The 15257-nt window shown below is 33.9% G+C and overlaps 1 protein-coding gene across 1 annotated transcript; it reads right to left on the reverse strand.

Annotated features, from left to right (window-relative positions):
• Positions 1-1019: 1019 nt before the first annotated feature.
• LOC111425393 (transcription factor Mitf) lies at positions 1020-15250 on the reverse strand. Its single transcript, XM_023059382.2, has 7 exons — positions 14910-15250; positions 12063-12258; positions 11628-12005; positions 3426-3612; positions 3110-3351; positions 2054-2221; positions 1020-1997 (listed from the first exon to the last, which is right to left on the reverse strand). The coding sequence occupies exons 1-7, from the start codon at positions 15125-15127 to the stop codon at positions 1734-1736; spliced, it is 1653 nt and encodes a 550-aa protein (XP_022915150.2). The 5' UTR covers positions 15128-15250; the 3' UTR covers positions 1020-1733.
• Between the last annotated feature and the right edge of the window lie 7 nt (positions 15251-15257).

Here is a 15257-nt window from a genome sequence, read left to right on the forward strand (position 1 = left end):
TATTTATTTACACAAAATCAATATTACCGAATCAATTTCAAAAACTTATATCTATTAATTTTTCAAAATAAGTATTGAATTTATTAATTTATAACAAATAATCATAGAACCGAGAATATTTAAGTTTCAAAAGTATTACTATAATGGACATTTTATGCGAGTTTAGAAGACCTACTTGAGTTATCTGGCGGAGTCTCAATGTGCTGCAGTTTTGCAAGAAATTAAATTCTACCTTCCGCCCCTACAGCAATTCTGGTGGTGTAGATAAACAGGGTTCATTGTTTAAAGTACTCCCAGGTTACTACATTATCTGCTTCTTGTCAAAATAAATCCTAAATTTACAATTTAAAACGGCGAAAATTCAAATATTTATACCCCCGCTCCTACGTCAAATTTGATGATGCAAATAAACATTAATTATCTTAAAGACGCTGACAATTTAAATATTTATCTCTCCAAATGTATTGCAAATCTGATGGTGAGAATAGTTCCAGAGAGCCTCCTCGAATTATCTAGAGTGTTACAGTTCCTAGTTCTTAAGAAAATGAATTCTAAGTTTACTACTAGAAACGAAGTATTTTCAAAAATTCACTTCTCTGCTTCTACGTAAGTCGAATATGCACGGAGTGTACTAGAAAACCTATTCGATTGCTCTAGGATAATCCTAGATTACTGCAGTGTTTGATTCTTGAGAAAATAAATTCTGCGTTTTCAATCAAAAACCTCGATACTTATAAAATTAGCCTCGTTGTTGTACCTGGTTTATTGTTCCAGATGTGCGCTACACTCAAGTCTCGCGATCCTTTCTTCCGCTCATCTTCAGAGATCTATTTTGGGATCTTTCATGTATACATCCCAAAGACGTTTACTTATTAAATATTCAATTAATAATTAATAAATACTAATTAATATAGCTACTATAGAAAGTAGAATCGCAAAATAGAACGATTAGATATAATGAAGCTAAAAGGGTTGTTAATGATGGGATCATAAAATAGGTGGGTAATAAATAAAACAAATTTGTAACATTTAAACTTGTATAATCAACAAGTTCCGTAATATGTATGCATAGCAAACAAAAAAAATCTGGTTCTCAGTGAATTGGACGTTTTGAACGCCGGGGCACCATTTTGTACGTTATTTTACATATATAATATATAATTTTATCTCTCTCTTGTATATGTATACGTATTTTGAATATATATATTTATATAAACTCTTGAAAATTTTAACAGTATATCACATGTTTTTACAATCTACTTGAAAAAAATCGGAAGGCGTACTTTGAGTGTTTTTATTAATATCACTATAGAAAGTAGTGGACCTTTTTGCGATAAGGCACGGAGGATCCGGGGTACATCATACGTACCACATTTTAATACTCGTTTTTTTATGACAATCGAAAATGTCACTGTGCGTTATGGTAACAAAACCCCGTCGCGGCATGAGGGAGACGGGGATCCTAAGCGTACGCAGCGGCGAGATTCATAATGTATGCAATATGAGCCCACGGAGTAAGTACTCGAAAAGCCTGTCATAGGGGGAGCCGAATCTCGCCTCAGGATACGCAACTAATCTCTAAAATACTAGATTAAAATACAATTGCTTTCAAACTACGGAGACATTCAATATTTCCTAGAAATAATTCGTACTGCTACACTCCTCGGTTTAGAAAAGAAAAAAATAAGAAAGAAAATCTTGGCCACATTCGATTTCGAATCCCGTCAACGGCATCACGCGATCATATCTATGTCCAGGGTGTCGCCGTCGACGGGATCGATGTGGCTCGTTGGCGTTGGCAGCCTTGGTTCCAGCAGAATCGAGTCGGATACAGCACCTCCACGATCCGGGGAGGACAACAAAGGATCGCAATGTAATGGGTGAGGTGAAGACAACATTGGATCACCATTTACTCCATTTACAGGATGATCATCATCGTCCATTAATTCATCCATTCCAGATAAACCAAGCGTTGCGTCTGTTATTACATCTGGCATCTAAAAAAGAAATCAAAAAAATCGATTTGTTTTTATGCCGATTTAAAATATCTTACCTTTGGGTTAGGCTCAGTTAATAGATGTATAGAAGACATAATAGCCGCGGTTGGATTTTGCACTTTAGAATAGGAACCATTTGTGTAAAGCGACGAACTGGACGTGGATCCGTGCCAGGTGAAGTCCGACACGGGTAAACCATGAGATTTTGCTTGACGTTCTAATTCCTGGAAGAGTAGCTCATGAATAAACGATTAACTCCAAGAACAAATTCAAGGTAAAACCCTCAGAATTATAAATAATTTTTAATTAATTTTAATAATACTGTTAATACATGACCCTTATGTAATCTGCATAAAATTTTTTATTAATGTATTAAAAAAAAGAGTCAAATTCATTCCTTCTCTTAGTCATAATATGATAATTGCAGTATATTTATGTAATCATTATTATTTACGACCAGGTATACTGAGAATTACCGAAGAAATTTTGTTTACTTAAAATCACAAATAAAAATTTGGGTATCACTTAGTAGATTCTTTATCTGTTTTGTTTGTGAGATGAAATTTCTTTTTTGAAATGTGTTTAGTGTAAATTTACGTTAATGATGATAAAAGACTACGTGCCATTATTTTTTTGTTGTGATAAGTAATCTTGATATACATGAAACAATGACGTACAATTGTTTACTTTATTTTTACGCAATTTTCTTCATCTTGCTTATTTGTATACTTAGTTATTTACGTAAAAAAGGTTATATTATTAAGATAAATATTACTTTGTGTGTCCAAATACGCATCGTTACGTAAACGGTACTTAAGGATCGTTTTCCCGCTTGTTTCTAAATTTCATTTCGCATTAAAGTGTAGTGGTCTTATTTCAAATTAATACTAAACAGATTCAATTAGCACGAATAAACATAACCGCGTATACCGCACAAGGCGTTTACTCATTTATCGGGTTTATGATTAAATTATTATGGTTCTATGAAATCTTACAAGAAATTAAAAAGTAAAAAGAGTTACTTTTGAGGTTACCGTGTTGAATTATTTAATTTTAAAACCAAACCCTGAAACGAAACGAAACGAAATGAATATGACCTGTATTTAAATTACCTGTATTCTTTGTTGCAAACGTCTATTGACAAGCTCGACTTGTTTTTGTCTGGCTTCGTTTTGTCTAAGCCTTTGGATCTCGTTCTTAAGGCACTTGATGTACTCCACGGAAGACTTTAAGATGGTACCCTTGTTCGGTCGGACATCCCGTACGATCTCGAAGTATGGGTCGTTGTTCTTTGGCAAAAGGGTGCCGAGCTCCTTGATACGATCGTTAATGTTGAACCTTCGCCTTCGTTCGACTGAAAACGACAACAGCGGCCGTTTAGAAAGTGTGTGGTTGAAAATCGCGGTCACCGAATCCGCTCGAACTCACTCATGTTATGGTTGTCCTTCTTTTGTCGATCTTTGGCCAGGGCGTGCAGCTCCGCATCGGTGTATATCGCTGGTTCATTTTTGATATTCAACTCGGTGGAAGTCAACGAGTTATCGGACGTTTTGAAACCGTCTGACGCGAGCGAACTAGATTCCAGCGACAGTAGGTCATCCAGTAGGTCCTCGGCCTGCAAAAGAAACAACCAAAAAAAATTCGGGTGAACATTTTTTTATTCAATTATTTATGAAACTTAACATTATGAGCACGTACATTTAATATCTATGAAAATTATATATTAGCACGTCATGGTTCGGTACATGAGTGCTATTTTTGAACTTGTTTGCTTCTTAAAAACGCAAAGACTAAAAAATAATTCACGCAATATTTTTCTAAGTCTATTCTTCAAGACATAATCCAGATATTTTAAGTTAAGAGATTATCAGAGTTTCTTTTCAGCATCAGTGTAAATATTTTTTCAATATTTGTTTTTGTCCAAGTTAAAATGAAGTGTTTATTAATCTGATGAAAGTATGAAATAATCTTAACTAGATTTAAATCGCGTTATGTAACAAAATAATCCTGACTAGACCCGAAAGATAAGAAGGTATTAAAATATTACATCTATATTTTGTTAAGGATTTTGAAAAATCTCTATAAATCTTGCTCCACGTTCTTCATATCGATATGAGTTTTCGTTTGAAATTTTATTTTCTTAAATAATTAAGATGTTTGATGTACAAGTTTGGAGTGCAGGCGACAACACCTCAAGTGCGTCACCTGCTATCAGCGTTAGATAAAGACGATTATGAAATTTAAATACAGTAAATCAGAGACTTGATATATTTACGACCGAGTTAGCGTTTAAATAGAGCCTAAAATTTCGTGGCGCTCCGCTTCGGTTTTCGATTGATTTTTTTATCTAGAAACGTGCAGCCTCTTCTCTGAAAACGTGTCTCGCCACGTAAAAAATGTCGATCAATAATTGATAACAAATGTTTATGATTTAAAAAGAAAATCTATAATCTATTACGTTAGGGTCAATTGATTCCCGTCTCATTACCCCAGTCAATACTGTCACTGATTATGTCGCTGGGACGTTGATTTTTATTAATAACGTTTTAGAATGATTTCAAGGTTTTTTTTCAGATGCGATCAAACTTCAATTCAAGGATTTCTCGTTATGGGAGATAACTACAAATAGTATTTTTAAAGTGAAGACGCAATAAATAGAATAAATTCTTTTGTCTTTTCTTTTATATGTAAGATGTGTTTTTTTCAGGGGATTATTGACACATTTGGTTACTTTCGTAATTTTTACTCGCACTCAAGGCCTGAAATAGTACTTTTACTATTAACAAATCATCATGAATTGATTAATCTACACTCAACAAGTAAAATTTTGTGATAGCACAGATTAAAAAATATTTAAAATTTTGAAGTGTCCATTCATGAAAAAAAAATGTTATCTATCAATTAATGTTCCCATAAAAATAATACAAGGAATTTATATGCTAATTCAACACGAATTTAAATCGAAATTGATGTAGTGACTAAAGAATGTGGCAATAATTAAATTAAAAATAAAAAAATGTCACAATTAATATATTTCGTACGAAAATGAATCATTTTTTTTGTATTTTGTAAATGAAAAAGTGGCTGAATCCGGTTACATAATTTCAATGCGTACATTATTAAACGAAGAACTCATAGAAAACGCCGCTCATAAAATGTTATTTTTTTGTGTAAATTGTGATTCACTTAGCTCTATTACAACACACTCAAAGTCGAGAAATTAACCGTGCATTTGTGGCAATTGTAACAATAACGCCATAAAGCGTCGTTCATTCAAAAGGTTTTATCTTGGAGATAAAGGTTATTTTTCAAGTTAATTACTGGGTTAGGACGTAGATTCAGTATCGGAGAAATGATTAGGATAAACGACCAAAAAAATAATTGGGAGAGAATTTTTATTTAAAACACTTTTTTTAGTTTATGACATTTAGGTGATTGGGCCAAAACCGGCTCGGGTACAATTCATCGGTTAATTGGCCGAAGTGAAAACTGGGTTATTCCCCGTGTTTTAAATACCTAATGTATTAACATGAATTGATATTGCAAGAGAAAAAAAAGATAGGAAAAGCGTGTTTTAAATTCACCTTGAATTATGAACATTTCTGCTTAAATCGATTCTTATATAACTTGATTTTATTGTTTTTCAAAACCGAATCTGTCGTTAGGTCCTCGAAACGTGCTAACGAGGGCGCCGCTCAATTACGTTTAGTTGTTCTTCTCTGACCGCGAATTACTTGTTCAAACAAAACGGATGAGAGAAATCATCGTAAATTGCAACGGCGTTGGAGTCTGAGTTCTCTAGATACCCTCTTGAATGAAAATCCTCCAAGGCTGAGGTGCGCGCGACGTAACCGGCTAATTGCTTCGACGAGTAACAATAAGGAAGTGTATCGCAATAAATATCGATGTTATAATTTTCGAGTCGACCCGCTCAAGGTTGGAAAAATAACTTAGGAAAAACTGTATAGTAAACTAACTATTATTTACCTTTCGTCTTCTAGTTATTATATTATAAACCGGCATCTTAACAAAAACACTTAAAAAAAACTTATTTAAAATTTATTAAAAAAATTAATCTTCCTCCTCCAACGTTTCTATCCAATTCCTTTCCAAATTAATTAATCAAGTTAACTTTTAATTATTTAGTGAGTTTTTAAAACGCGCACAACGTGGTTTACAGCGAGACGCGTACAGCGCTACTAAAACGGCGTCGTGCTGTTTGCGGGTACAACAAACGGATAAATAGCTGCTCGCCGACAATTAAGTCAATTTTAAACAGGTGGTTCGATATCGCGCGCTCGGGAAACGTCGACTCGACGCGCTCGACCGCGATCGACAACTACCAAAACGTGTCACACGCGACTTGACCCGCTCAGATTTCTACCAACCGACCATCCAGATAATATACCCAACAATAAATCCAACCATTATTACCTTATCTTATTATTACTATACATTTATTTTTTTACTTCGATAACATTTCAGTAGCCTAAACACTAATATAAAAAGCGTGGGAAAATCATTTTAAATAATATTAATCATTTCATATAGATGCTTATCTATTTATATCGAGTGGTGCTTAGAATAATTATAACAATTTTTAAATTACAAGTAATTATTCTACGGTTTTACCGGTTTCGATACTTAATACGCGTCATCTTCAGGAAAAATTAATTATTAAGCTTTAAATTTTATTTCATTCAAAAAAACTAATCAATACATTTACTGAAACACTGTTCCAACGGATTAATGGAAGTGCTAAAAAGATGAAATATACATATAGAAATATGACTGTAAGATTTAGAAGTTGGCAAAAAGCATAGAAATAAGACAAGATATAGCCATTATAAGGAGCCAATCCTCTCAGAGTACATCAAGATCCAGAGATTGCAATGGACCTGAAGTATATGTGACAATATATATAGAAGAATATATACAAGAAGCGAGATGTAACAATCGGTGGAGCCGAGCCGTTGAAGACAAATCACAGAAAACGCGATTATGGATGGAAGAAAAATGACTTTAAGGTTTCTGAACCCAGAAAAGGCTTTCGATAGGGGATCTAGGAGTAAGTTATTTACAACTGCAAATAATTACTTAAAATCAACAAAATCTGCAAAAAAACCTGGATTATTTATAATAACCGAGATTATTTCTTATATTACGAATACAACTTGGGGCGGCCGACGTCTTCGAAGTCGGCCGAGATTATTTGTTCCATAAAGTTGTTAATAGTAAAACCAACCCAACCCAAGTATTGTTAGTGATAGAAGAAGTAATCTCAAGCCGCACCAAGTAGTGTCATTAATGATACTTTGAGCGGCCGACGTCTTCCAAGACAGCCGAGATTATTTCTTATATCACTAACAATACTTGGGTTGGGTTGGGTTGGTTTCACTACCGCAATAAGTAGTGTCATTAACGATACTTTGAACGGCCGACGTCTTCGAAGGCAGTCGAGATTATTTCTTATATCACGAATACAACTTGGGGCGGCCGACGTCTTCGAAGTCGGCCGAGATTATTTGTTCCATAAAGTTGTTAATAGTAAAACCAACCCAACCCAAGTATTATTAGTGATATAAGAAGTAATCTCGGCCGACACCGAAGACGTCGGCCGCACCAAGTAGTGTCATTAACGATACTTTGAGCGGCCGACGTCTTCCAAGACAGCCGAGGTTATTTCTTATATCACTAACAATACTTGGGTTGGGTTGGTTTCACTACCGCACCAAGTAGTGTCATTAACGATACTTTGAACGGCCGACGTTTTCGAAGGCAGTCGAGATTATTTCTTATATCACGAATACAACTTGGGGCGGCCGACGTCTTCGAAGTCGGCCGAGATTATTTATCCCATAAAGTTGTTAATAGTAAAACCAACCCAACCCAAGTATTGTTAGTGATATAAGAAGTAATCTCGGCCGACTTCGAAGACGTCGGCCGCACCAAGTAGTGTCATTAACGCTACTTTGAGCGGCCGACGTCTTCCAAGACAGCCGAGATTATTTCTTATATCACTAACAATACTTGGGTTGGGTTGGGTTGGTTTCACTACCGCAATAAGTAGTGTCATTAACGATACTTTGAACGGCCGACGTCTTCGAAGGCAGTCGAGATTATTTCTTATATCACGAATACAACTTGGGGCGGCCGACGTCTTCGAAGTCGGCCGAGATTATTTGTTAGATAAAGTTGTTAATAGTAAAACCAACCCAAGTATTGTTAGTGATATAAGAAGTAATCTCGGCCGACTTCGAAGACGTCGGCCGCACCAAGTAGTGTCATTAACGATACTTTGAGCGGCCGACGTCTTCCAAGACAGCCGAGATTATTTCTTATATCACTAACAATACTTGGGTTGGGTTGGGTTGGTTTCACTACCGCAATAAGTAGTGTCACTAACGATACTTTGAACGGCCGACGTCTTCGAAGGCAGTCGAGATTATTTCTTATATCACGAATACAACTTGGGGCGGCCGACGTCTTCGAAGTCGGCCGAGATTATTTGTTAGATAAAGTTGTTAATAGTAAAACCAACCCAACCCAAGTATTGTTAGTGATATAAGAAGTAATCTCGGCCGACTTCGAAGACGTCGGCCGCACCAAGTAGTGTCATTAATGATAGTTTGAGCGGCCGACGTTTTCTAAGTCGGCCAGGATTATTTCTTATATCACGAATACAACTTGGTATGAATATCATTGTTATTCATACCAAGCGATAGAGACGAGATAGACCATAAAGATGGAGATGATCTCGGCAGATCAACATATAGCAGATAAGTAATATACAAGTAGCAGAAATGCAATGCAGAAATCACAACTCTCTTCGAGTCTTAAATATCAATGGCAAAATTGTTCCCCAATATTCATAAATTGTGACGGAAGGTGCACAACATCACCTTATTCATATTTTTGATTTGCCGATTTTAATTTTTTGATTATAATATTCTTATCTTATTATTAATCCATATTTATACCTGTCATTCTCACCACATCAAATAAGCTAGTCATCTCGTTTTGAGTTTATTTTTTTATTCTCAAAAACCATAAATGATAGAATCGTGAAAGTAGTAATACAATAAAGATGAGTTGTTCTTAATATTAGGTTAATTCGTAAGAATTTCTCTCGGAAATTGTTTTTTAATAATTACATAACAAAAAAATTTCATGGTTGAGTTTAGAATTTTTTTTCTCAAAAACTATAAACTTTAAAAAATTCAATCTAGTAGTAAAATAATGATTAATTCCTGTTTTACAACCTCGAGCAATTTCATTGTTTTAGTCCTAATACATTCTGGGAAAAATTTTTTTTTAAAACTTTGAAGTTAAATAATATTAATAATTCGAGAATATTTCTTTTATTCCAAAAATAACTTTAATGTAAAAAATTTTTTTCACACTACCTCATCAAAAAGTTTTAATTATCGGCTGAATTACGTATTTGCTCGATAACTCATAAACGGTTGTTGCATCACGCCTTCTTAAATAAGAAGAAAAAATGAAAAACTTAAAAAAAATGGTCGTTTATGGGTGTAATTAAACTTTTGGATTATAACGCACGTTTTGAGATAGTGTAGATAAAGATTTGATTTGGTTCGCAATAAACTTTGACGATGATGAAAAATTAAAACAATTTTTTTAATACAACCGAAGAGTATTTGTGGTTTGAAATTGAAGTACAAGTTATTAAAACTCAATTACATAACGGTTGGCAATCGTGATTGGTTTGTTTGCGATCGCGACGTCGTTCTCTAGACTCTAGATCTTCACATTATCCAATTGAACCCATGAAGCGGGTTTATCTGACGTCACAAGTTTCGTTGGCTGCACACCTTTAGATGTTAAAAATAAAATAAGATTTTTTTAATATAAAAATGTTTAATATAAATTACAAAGTATTACTAATAATAAACACTTTAATTTCGTCTACAGCAACCGCTGTGGCAATATATTTAGTGGTGTTTGGAAAGTTAAATCAGCTAAATGGACGTTATTACATACTAAACAACGAGAGGGCATTATGCAAGGTTGAGTTTGCTCATCGCTTATTGTCCGTGCCGATATAATCGCGCTTGCAAAAACCGTACATGACTCGATTTTAAATCGTTTTGCGATGCGTTATCGGGAAATTTCTACATAAAGAATGATCGATTTTCAAATTGTCACAGCTCAATCAAAAGATATACACAGCATTTAATAGACAGAAGAGTGGGGATTAAAAAATAAAAAATTTTAATCGTAACGAAGGCCTTTGAATGAATCGCGTCGACACCATTGTGGCTATAAAAATGTTACGAAACGATTGCAAATGTTTACACGTAAATATATAACTCAAGAAGGCGAGCATACCGATTTATTTATAACGGTTATCTTGTCTGTTCATATTATATCGTCGTACTTATTTGTTACACAAAATATAGGACAAATTAAACTATTTTCATCAAATAAAATATTAGTTTACATATTTTTTTAATTTAATAAAACAAGATATAAAACTTAAATCCTGAGTTATTAACTTAATAAAAAAAATGAATGAAATTGTTTTAAATCTAAGCCCGTTCAAAAATAAATTGAAAATAAATCCTTACAGATCTTTCGTTAATCTAGGGTGTCAAATAGAAATAGAAGGTACTAGTAAAAAGGATTTAATCAATACAGTACCAAAGGATTATGTGATAACTCGGTTAAGATTAGTGTTTATAATCCAGCAAGAGATACGAAAATGTCATAATTTATTTTCCATCGATGGTTTTTTTCGTCGCCACTAACGGCAATGACACCATTATGAAACTGGGCAAGACGTGCGCCGATTGTAATGGTCGTACGGATTTCTTGTGACATTGGCCATCGCAAAAGTTCTCGGCTCGAGCCACAATAGCGAATTAGCATGAAATCACTTCGAATGCGGGGCAAAAAAATGAAATAAAAATAAAAAAGGAACGTGCAACAGTTTATAACCCCCCTAATAAATTATTCAAAAGCACGCTTGAGATAATCAATGAGAGAAATAATAGGCGAGATTAGTTCTTTATCAACCCATAATTGGTCCAATATATACAATTGATGACGGTCAAACACCTGCAATAAATAATCGTTGCGCCGTATCTCGATAAAATACCTAGATTGCCACCCAATCATCGTTGAGAAAATGTTTGAAACGAAATCATTTTTAAACAAAAAAGAAATCGTAAATCTTTAATTTTATCTAAGCATTTTTTAGATAATAAATAATAAAAAAATTGTATAATAACCGATCAATGTCACAAAAATTTATAACACAATTCAATTATTTACAACGATCTAATTTGTTATGTTTCATTCATAATCAATTTTAATACCATTTTAATTCTTCCTCTTAGTTATGATATTAGAAAATTATAAAACAAAAATTTTTTTCGCATCGTAAACGTGTTTTTCACGACCTCTTCATACGTTTGTTACTGTCATAAAATTGTATGCCAGAAATCAACGTTTATACGAAGTACGTCGACAAAACAATGGGCACGTTTTAAATTTATACCTGCATTCGATCGTTTCCGTACGTTAATGACTCTCAAACCGAACACAAAAAGCATAGAAAACAATTTTTATTTTCCCTTGTTTTTTTTTAATATTTTTTTTACTTACCTCCGAGGCACTGGTTGCTCCAGAACTAAGTGCTGGCGACGTAACCGAAAGTCTATCGTTTGGACTAGGAGAAGGGCCATTTCCGGGACCATAAGAGGAATGAGAATGAGTTAAGTTAGGATTCGGACATTGACCGTAAACATTAGCCGAAGATGAAACTGCGGCAGCGGCGATGGTGGCGCCATTCGAGAAGTTTCCGTTCCCCAAACCGGGAGCACTATGAGTTTGAACGTTCGATGGATAGATCTTTTGATGGAGATGAGAAAGAAGGCTACCGTTAGCCGGCTGTTGAAAAGATTCACTTAGATATTGTTTCACTTGACTCTTTTGCTTTTGAATCACGTGGTATCTAGTAGGATTTTCTAACTTTGTTTCAACCTAAGTAACAAAAAAAAGATTAGAAATGATACATCAAAAAACTTAATTAAACCAAACCTGTAAGACTTGTGGAGGAACATCCAAAGCTATACTATGAATAGGCACTTTAACAGCAGGAGCAGGAGGCCGTTGAGCTTCTCTTCGTTGTTGCTCAGCCCGTAAACGTTCTTCTTGCTGCAAAGCTTGTTCTCGCATCAATTGTAATTTCAATTGAGTTCGAGATACTGGAGTTGCCGTCTTTAAATTGGGGGGACTAAAAAGAAATTAATAAATTTAGTATTTCCATTTTTTGTGTATAACCATACACAATCCACATAATAATAAGTAACTTGTTTTAAAAATACTATTGGGTTGGGTTATATCAATTACCATAACTAATCCTTTTAACGATAATAATTATTAACATTTTAAAGTTAAATACTTTGCGGGATCATTTAGGAATTATAAAGGTCCTCTTCTACTATACACTTTCCTTTAGAGGATGGATCTCATGGTTAGATATGTCCAAAATATCTAACTTTCTTCTTTTGATGGTGTTCAATACTTCTAAATTCTTCCCATTCGCTCCATCGCTGTTCTGTTAATTACTTCATTCACTTATGAAATCCTTCTGGTTTTGATATTGATGCTGAGGTTGTGACTTTTGAACAGTTTAGCCATCTAGTAATCTCTAAATTGTAACTCCTTAATCATCATTAATCATGGTCCCCAGGTAGGTGAACTGTGATACTTCCAACAGTCTCCTTGCTAACTGTCATGAACTTGGTCTTATTAATATTAATCTCTTGTCAGTAAAGTTTTTGTAAGTTTTCTCTGCTCTCCATTCAGAAGGAGTCCTATATTGGTATTCTTTAGGACTTCCTTCAATATTAGTTCTGAGTAGAGGTTGAATAAAAGTTGAGAGAGAATGCTCTCGCAGAATTTTGATTGTGCTTTTCTAAGTATTGTTCATGATACAAGTTATGCTCCTGGTATAAGAAATAATCTCGGCCGATTTCGAAGATGTCGGCCGACCTAAATATTTCGCCGAAATTATTTTTTCCATAAATTTGATCTCTCTTTGAATATGTCACGGTTCATGTTTCTGCAGCGCCTACTTTTTTAACAAACCCACATCTGTGTGTCTGACATTCTCATTGAGGCTGATGGTTCTGTAATCACTACATATCTTGGCTCCCCATTTCTTTTTCAGCAGTATGAACTCAGAGATGCCATTCATTTGGGATGTTTCCAGTATTGTAGATGTTATTAACAATGTTAGTAAAGAATTTAATGGATCTATCGTCAAGAAACTAGAAGAATTCTGAATACACATCATCTGGTCACAGAGCTTTTCTTTCCCTTAGAACGGATGGCAATTTTGACTTTATCTGCCAAGGCATTAAGATCTCTCCTATTACAGGAAATTCTTTCTGACTCAATTGGATCAGTGACCATGTGTCAAAATTGGTTCAGATATCAAAAATTAATCATTGTCTTTAATAAAATATCTGAAACAATTTTCTTATGTAGCTAATATTAATTTGTATAAATATTATACAATTTTAATGTTTAATTTTTTTTAAATTAGTCTTAAATAATATATAGTTTTAGCGTTTGACAAGTCGATGTTGTTATCAATGTAATTGACATTTAATAAGTTTATCTGACCATACCGATAAGATTGTTTATCGTAAATTGCATTTGGCTACATATTTGTCGGAGACAAATACTCCAATCTTTATCTTACTTCATTGTTTTTCTAGTTTTTTTCCATATTGAAAAAAAATAAAGGATCCATAAAGCTCCGATCCTGCAGGTATTAAATAATAAACAAATTGTCGTGGCGACAACGTGCGGGTAATTGAGAAATCGCGTGAACTCGTCGGAAATTTATGATCGAATAAAATATATATCTTTATTTTTCTCGTTTTTTTATTAATTAAGAAGGTTGTTGATGAGGAATGAATCATTGATTAAGTACTTTAATCAATAATTGTACCGCAAAAGAATTTAAGTTGAAACAGGTGGCTCATTTAAATTATCTGATTATTTTATTTTAATAAAAAATTAACTTTTTGTAGGTATAGATTAAAACAATTTAAATTTTTATACTTAGTCACAAATAAAACATGTGGACTTCAATCGTACCGTTAAATACAAGCCGTGTCATCAAATTTCCAACAAACTACAATCTGCTGACGCAAAAGAACTTCCTTTAAGCGTAATCATAATACTATATCAACATACAAAAGATTAAAATTCTTGTTTTGTCACCATAACATATTTTTATTAATACATAATTTTATTTAAATATATTATTATTTAAAAAATGACGTTTTATGTGTACACATAATTTAAAGGTTTGCGTAAAAATTAGCATGTAAAGTACTGAAATACAGTGTGAATTGTTTTAACAAAGCGCGCCATCTATGATTAAAAAGCTAAATCTTCGGGTGTTAATATAAAACGTAAACCGGTTTTGTGTACAGAGATTTTTTTATGAAAGTGTAATTGGTTAAGTGAAAAAAAGGTGAATCGGAGAAATTGAGAAAGAAAGAGTATGAGGAAAAAAGTGGGTTAATAAAATATTCGATGATTTTGGTAAACAAAAGAGAAATCAGCCGATAAATGAGCGCACAATAAAGTGAAATTTTCTGGTCCTTTTTTCAATTGCGACGCGTCAGATTTTCGTCATTCGTTTCGAAGGACTTATTCTATTTTTGAATCGGCAACGACGAAGTAATTTCGCCGACGTCCGTCGAGGGAAATTCAAAGTATCCAAATACCATTTGTAATTAGAAATGGTTCCTAATCGAATTCTTCTATAAACTTATTATAACATATATAAGCTAAATAATAAGAATCACGTGATAAATATTTATTTGGAGATTCATTTATTTTTTTTTTTTTTAGTAATCTTACCTTTCGGTAACCGGCATTGTTTTGGATCGAAGCTCGAAGAACTCCTGGTTCTTAGGCGTGCCGAGCAGATCATCAAAATCGATTAGATTTTGCAGATCGAAATCATCTGACATATATGCGGACAGGTCGAAACCAAGATCGATTCCCGATTCGGCCATATCTGGTCTGCACGCGCTACTCTCACCTCTAAAACCTTTATTTCCACCGTTACATAGCATCAACTGACACCACCATTGCACGCACCATCTAATTTCGGACCATTATAAACATGTCGGCGCGTCAAAAATACACATCTATATACATATATACGCGCACATGAACGTCGAAAGAACTGTCAAACGGCACGAC

This window comes from Onthophagus taurus, chromosome 8, assembly GCF_036711975.1.
Source record: "Onthophagus taurus isolate NC chromosome 8, IU_Otau_3.0, whole genome shotgun sequence".
NCBI lineage: Eukaryota > Metazoa > Arthropoda > Insecta > Coleoptera > Scarabaeidae > Onthophagus > Onthophagus taurus.

Coding starts and splice junctions, on each gene's coding strand:
- LOC111425393 (XM_023059382.2), bottom strand. CDS start 15,127: ATGCTATGTAACGGTGGAAATAAAGGTTTTAGAGGTGAGAGTAGCGCG. Junction 3,352..3,425: donor GAAGGACAACCATAACATGA/GTGAGTTCGAGC, acceptor TGTCGTTTTCAG/TCGAACGAAGGCGAAGGTTC. Junction 2,222..3,109: donor GTTTGCAACAAAGAATACAG/GTAATTTAAATA, acceptor CTACTCTTCCAG/GAATTAGAACGTCAAGCAAA.